Below are 6,968 nucleotides of genomic sequence, written 5' to 3'. Positions count from 1 at the left end.
ATTGCTTCTAAACTATGTTAAGAAAGCAGCTTTTAAATGACAGCAATTTATTTCATTGCTGAATGTCTCCATGAAGAACCCCAAAATGCAGAGTTTATTTTGAAGAAACTGCAGTTGCCACTGTGTGTCAGAAAAGAAGCTTAATATGAATCTGCATACCCTCTCAGGGCAAAATATTTCCGAGCTCTGTTTCCAATGAAAAAGTGTACACAAATTAGGATTTGGAATCAATTAAGAAAATTCGGATCACAGTAGAACAGCAGCTTGTCAAATCAATCAAAAAATATTTTGATATCTGAACAAGTTTTAAATAACTTTGCTGTGAAAATTGGAAAAAATGACTACCAAGATGTAACTTGCATAGCATTTAAACTGAATGATGAACTCATGTCAACATATACAAGTCCCAATATTCCTTTCACAAGACACCTTTCCCCACAAACTGTATTCTCTCTATGTGTATTCAGAACCAACCGCTCCCTAGACCCCTTTCTCCTATGCAGCAATCTGAATAACTGCAAGCACTGCAATCCATTTTTAATGTCATTGATGATCTTGTAGTGTTCTGCCCCTTTAAGTGATTTGCATAAGTTTTAAAACTACGTAAGGACAAAATGCACATTTATTAACAACTATTTTAAAAAGGCAATATACAGGCAAAATTCTTTAAAGTGCAACACAACAGAACATGTCTGCAACATTCAGATTGCTCAGATCTCCACAAAAGGAGGAATTCATTATGAAGGGGAAACAATTAGTGTCCACAGTTGTCTGAAAACAATTTTCTGACCAGGCATCAAGACAGATTGTCCTTGTTGCTAAGTGCTACATGTGAGACACTCACAATTAGCAAAATAATTGAAACCCCCTTTTCCTTTTAGTATCCTGTAGTGTCCATGTCTCACGCCAGACATCAACCCTGTTACAGAAGGGCACTAATGTAACCCTTTGCTTTTTTAAACATATTTCAACCATGGTTGGGGAAGCCCTCTATATACATGTAGACTGATAAGTATGGGAAGTGTGGTTGCTTCAAAAGAAGGACAAAAATACCCTGCCAACAACAAATATCAAGATACCAAGGAGGACATAGCGCCCAGTCTAAAGCCAGCATTTTCGTGGATTTGGCCGCAATTTTTTTTTGAAGGTGCCACTCCATTTGGCACTGACCAAACTTGCTTTCAGGTTTTGCCATCAAATTGCTTTCCAATCTCTTGTGTTCCTGAGATAAGCATATTAAAAGGATACGTCCCATCTAAAGCTGCCATGAGGATAAACGATTTATGCTTCCAGTTTCCCAGTGTCTGTACGTCAAACACGCTTTTAAAGCTATCAGTCCTCTCCAAGGCGCCACTTCTGGGACTCTTCCTGACGCACGTCAGGCCTGATTTGGTTTCTCATGCCGCCCAACACATTTGACGTCGCCTCTGTTGCCATTATGAGAGGTTTCACCACAGTTGGCGGGATCTGGCGGAGGACACCTCCCACCGCTCCAGTGACTCCTCTGTTCTCATGTTCTCGAGCAGCAGTTTCATAGATGGTATGCGCCGTATCTGTAATCCCCTTAAGAGAGTCCCAGACACACAAAACAGAGTGTTAAGAACTGCAACATCTCTCTTTAGTGAAGTAAACTGCTTGGGGGAGGAGGGGCGGTGGGTTGGGTCATCAGTCTTTATAAGCCCCAGAATCCCTCTCAATTACATCCCATTATTCTCCGCAATGAAACAGGGAAGCCCTTCCCACAGAGCAGCAAATTCAGTTCTTGCAGACCCACACTGGCTAAGTAGCTTGATGCCCACGTGAGTCGACTAAGCTCCAGAAGCTGGTTTCAAAGCGAGTGGATACAACCAGGGGTGAAATGCAGTGTGTGGCCTGCTGGGCCGCACATTGGGCAGAGAAACAAAATGTCAAGCATGGATTTAAATCTGTTCCTAGTCATTGGAAAGAAACCAACGACAGAGCAATCAGAGCCAGCAGTGGTTAGGGGTTCCAGCACGTCACAAAGGGCAGCTGAAATGCCACATTCCACAGATACCAAGCAACTGCAACCCTCACTTGGGTATCCACTTGAGAAACCAACATGGAGAAAATGCCACTCCCCTAAGGAGAAACAAAATTATTGTGCAGAAAAATGAAGGATATATAGCCTCATTAAAGCCATACCAATATCCTAAAAATGGCGCTCAATACCCATTCCGGAGGCATCTCTCCCTGCCTCTGTGAATGCAATGCAGATGGCCAGAAGGCAAGGGTAACGCTCCTTACCTCTTTTACAACGCTGTATGCTTTGGCCACACCTTCACGAAGGTCCACAGGCTGATGAGCCAGGCGGTAGCGAGAAAGTCGTTTGATCTTCTTTGTCTCAATTAAACTAGGCCCGGGGGAAACCATGTCATAAGCTGTTTCTGCAGCTGCCTAAGTATCAGTTTCAATAAATAAATCAGAAACGCATTCTCTTACCACGTTTAGTGAGCCAGTAAAAACCTAGATATGGCCATAATATCAAATTATCTGTACATTATGATAAGTCTCCTAGCTTTTAAAAACACAAGCCAATGCTAAATATTAAGAATACAATCTCATCTCCCAGGGCTCCTTGTAATCTATCTATCCACCCCTGCCGGTTCCCAACATACACTAGGGCATGGTCCAAAAAAGAGCAAATTATGGCATTCAAAGGGGCCAATTAGAGTACACCTTCATTTTCTCCCAACTAAGTTAATTATTGACATTCACTTCTGTAGGGATATAATATTTCTTGGGGGTATTACTGTGGTGTGGATAAAATCAGTATTTCACTTCCAACCCTATGCTACCTGGGCTCTGCTGACATGATTCCCACGGAGAGCTGCAATATGCATCCCCACAGTCTCCTTACAGTATATAACCCCTCCTCTCTCATACAATGCCTGCTGCCTCTACAGATATTTTGCCAGCAATAAATAGACATGACTTCCAAAAGAAAAAAAACCCAGTGTTCAGATTTCAGCATTCATGCCTAACTCTTTAAGATGCTACTCCAAATACCAAGTTACAGAAACATCACAGGCCACACCTTCCCTCCTCTTAATTAAGGATGAAACAAGAGAGATCTCAGTTGGCTATGTAATTGTAGGCTTTAGTTGACTTCTGAAACCATTTCCCAAAACCTTGTTTGCTTCGAATAAGATTAGGCTTCCTTGTTTGCTTCGAATAAGATTAGGCTTCCTTGTTTGCTTCGAATAAGATTAGGCTTCCTTTCCTTTCCTTCCCCACTGATAAAGGGAAAACATACCTGTATGGTCTGAACCATTCTGTTTGTCAGTTCCAACGCTGCCATTGCAGTAGATGTACCAAAAGAAGCTGCACCTCTCTGAAAGCCTCTTACAATGCGGCCATCTTTTCGGTATTGTTCTATTGGTAACCACACCAAGTCTTTTAGACCCTGCACTGTAATTAAAGATAGCATGCCATGGATAATCGCTCAGGAAAAATATTCATTCATATGAATGCATGCACACAGAATAAAAAAACAGAGAGGCTTAAAAAATACTGCAGGAACGTACCTAATTGAACTAATGAATGCATTGGCCCGACTCCTCCTAGAATACCTGGTAGCTGGTTTTTCTTGATGTCGTTAATCCATTCTGAGATGGCGTAAGAGAAAAGCTTATCCACACCTAGCAACCTGTGTGTGTGCAAAAGTAACATTTTGTTACCTAAAGAATAATAGGAAGGTATAATGGAGAGACTATGTCACTTTTTGCTATTAAGATCAGTTCTGCTAGAGCAAGCACCGTTGGCTGCACTACAGAACTTCCTTCCCTCTCCATGTGCACCTCTAAATATGTTTTAGGGTTCCCCCAGCTCTCTGGGACAATTTAGAGGGCACACAGGGGTTTCACAGAGACAGGAGAGGGAGGAAAAGTTCAGCTTTGCAGCCCAATGTGCTTGAACTAGTGAAATTGTTCTGGTTGTCTTTCCTTCACAGCAAACACAGGGCAGGAGTCACCTCACCAGCCCCGTCAGCAGAAGTCCTGCGAAAGGACTTCCGCTCTCTTGCTTTCCTCCCTCTGTGCACCCCCCCATTGTCTTAGTGGTTTCAAGAGAACCCGCAGAACGGTGCACAGGGGGAGGAGAGGGGGGATAGTTCTGTATAGCAAGCTGTAATGCTTGTACAGATAGAACCATTGGAAGAGTGCAACACTGAATTCCACCCACCATTACAATGCTCGGTGTTGGTTTTCCTGGAACGGACAGCCTAACACACAGCAACTCCATTAGAACAACTGGAGAAACTTACCCATGTCTATAGCAAAGCCTCTTCAGTTTCAATTCTGAGCAGTTTAACTGAGCAAGCCCAATCAGAATCCCAGCTAATGTACCCTGAAAGTTAAAAGCATCAAACAGTTCATAAGCAGCAAATAAACACCAAAGTATTCTTGACTGCTAACTGTATTTATAAGTTTCCTCCCAAAATAAAGTCCCTGGGTGTTGTATAGAAACAGAAAGGAAATGCTAGAATAAGAATTCACAATAAGCTTCAGAAAGTTGATTGGAGCAAAAGTAAAACACAAAATATAATAAAAACGGAATAAAATACAACCAAAAGAATAGAAGCTGGCATCACCATCAAATTACAGGAGGTTAGAAGCCACCAACCATAACTAAAGTACATCTTAAATGGCCTGGGAGAACAAAGGCAGTCTAGGCCTGGCACTGAAAGGACAACTTTAGCTTTCCTAGAGTAAGTATTCCACAGCCATCACTATGAGCGGCCACCAATAAAATTATGCCTTTTTTGCAGTTAGGTATGTAAGTTTTACCAAAAGGTCTTTCACTACTACCTACTGCAGAATGCCATCTGAAATTTGCTGGCATATTGGGTTCTGGAGGCTTTAATGAAAGTTAAATATTAATGCAAGTTGCCTGCAATGAACAAGAATCTCCTCCAGGTGACAAAGCAGAAAGTTGGTGACTTTTTCTTTTAAACCACAAATGATTCTCAAAATGGATGTGTGGGCGAATGGACTGGTAAGAATCTTTGCAGGCTACCAGCTCTTCTGGACTTATTTGCAAGACCGTAAGTTTAGCAATCTTTTGATTTATTTGAAGATTTTGAGCATAAATGTATCATCTTTCCAAAATAAAGAACTACTGAATGTGACACTCCAAAAGGCTAATTTTATCAACAAAAGTCAACAAACCTGATCCATAGAAACATGCTTGCCATGGTAATCAAGACGTATTGGAACTTCTGATGTAAATCGAAATTCTCTAAAAGGAAAAAATACGTTGATAACATGCTACACAGAAACAAAAACACAGTTGGAAGATTGGGATCAAAAGATGGTAAAAAGTAAAACTAACATCCCTGGGCTCCATATTTTTTGTTAGGATCACTAAATTTGCTAAATCCCCAACTTTCTAGGGGATTTAAAAGTTGCCAGACCTACTGGTCATCTTAATCTCACAAGATCCAGTCTCATACTTCTATTCTTTTTGATAATGTTTATACTCAGAAAAGTCACCTTTAGGAAAATTAAAGTGCAGTTCTACCGTGCAGCATTTTTAAGAATACAGTCATACCTTGGATCTTGAACGACTTAGTTGCTGAACGTTTGGCTCCCAAACTACTGAAAACCGGAGGTGTGTGTTCTGGTTTCTGAACTTTTTTAGGAAGCCAAACGTCCAACGGGGCTTCTGAGGCTTCCAATTGGCTGCAGGAGATTCCTGCAGCCAATAAGAAGCTGCGCTTTGGTTTCTGAACACTTTGGAAGTCGAACAAACTTCCGAAACCGATTCTGTTCAACTTCCAAGGTACAACGGTACGACATGCAAGCAAAGCTTGGCACTGTGAAGGAAACTTGTATTTCCTACTATCTTTTTAGTTTAGCATCAGATGAAAATAGTCACATAGTATGCACTGTGCGGGAAGTATGAATATGATGAGCTTAAACATCAGGTGGGCAACCTTTTTGCCCCCAGGAGCTACTTTCCAGTGGATGGGACCAGACTCAGTAGTGAGTGTGGCTTAGGCTGAAATCCCCCGCACCCCTTTTTGCGTTGAGTGTTTCTTTAATACACACATCCTTCCCAACCTTACACAGAAGGCACAAAGACAAACAACTACCCCCTTACATGCAGGTGCATTTATGTGCGCACACGCAGTCTTCCCACTTCTCTCTTTTTCACCCACTAACACCCACTAATCACTCACTATCAATGCAGTCAAGATCAGGGATGCTATTAACAGGGCAAGGACCGTGATCTTTACCCCACTTCCCATGGATGGCCTTACATATGCAGGAGGTTCCTTATATATACATGCATATATGCTTTGCTACACATATAGGGCTCTGGACTGGGGCTACAGATGGAAGAAGTCCACTGATTATAAAATGGATGCTTCTGGACTGCAGAAATTAAGAGTTTACCAAATGAGTGAAATAAGAGGTAACTGTAACTTCTCTAGACTAGAGCATCTCATGGATCTAAGGTGATGGCAGGGGGGGAATCTGTGGTCCTCCAGATGTTGCTTAACTACAGCTCCCATCATTATTGCCCACCCATTGGTCATGCATGCTGTGGCTGATGGGAGCCGGAGTCCAACAACACCTGAAGCCACCTGTGATCTATGTCTCAAGATACCTGAAAAAGATTGGCTGGTCACTGAATGGTGCCTCTTCATGTGCAAAATTATGGTCATCCCCGTTGAGCATATCCACAGAATCAACACTTCCGTTCTGGCTCGCTCGCTTGTGTAAGGAGAAAGAAATGACTGGACTTGGCTCTTTGAAACTGCTGTGGTGCCTGGGCAAGGTACATGTCACTTCTGCACCAGGAGGCTTCTTAACTGCAAACAGATAAATAAATGAATGCTGAAATCTAAGGCTGCCTGCCAATGAAAGAGTTATTTGTTTGTAGCTCTGCTGTCCATGTATATGTTTCTATGAATTCAATACCAAAAAAAAAAAAGGACAAATTAT

At 41.9% G+C, this 6,968-nt stretch overlaps 1 protein-coding gene across 4 annotated transcripts in view; it reads right to left on the bottom strand.

The window, feature by feature from the left end:
* Positions 1-604: 604 nt before the first annotated feature.
* ATG2B (autophagy related 2B) overlaps positions 605-6,968 on the bottom strand; it is a 43,591-nt gene continuing 37,227 nt past the window's right edge. For all 4 annotated transcript variants that reach the window (XM_083516627.1, XM_083516629.1, XM_083516628.1 and 1 more), the window contains exons 36-42: positions 6,631-6,835; positions 5,187-5,256; positions 4,283-4,365; positions 3,546-3,667; positions 3,275-3,429; positions 2,266-2,415; positions 605-1,563 (exon numbers count right to left, since the gene is read on the bottom strand). In XM_083516627.1, coding sequence (XP_083372753.1) covers positions 1,333-1,563; positions 2,266-2,415; positions 3,275-3,429; positions 3,546-3,667; positions 4,283-4,365; positions 5,187-5,256; positions 6,631-6,835 — 1,016 coding nt within the window. In that variant the 3' untranslated portion in view covers positions 605-1,332. The remainder of the gene's footprint in view (positions 1,564-2,265; positions 2,416-3,274; positions 3,430-3,545; positions 3,668-4,282; positions 4,366-5,186; positions 5,257-6,630; positions 6,836-6,968) is intronic.

This window comes from Podarcis liolepis, assembly GCF_965112155.1.
Source record: "Podarcis liolepis genome assembly, chromosome: 1".
Lineage (NCBI taxonomy): Eukaryota > Metazoa > Chordata > Lepidosauria > Squamata > Lacertidae > Podarcis > Podarcis liolepis.
Note: the sequence above shows the minus strand (reverse complement) of the source record. Positions and strands in the feature narration are given on the sequence as shown.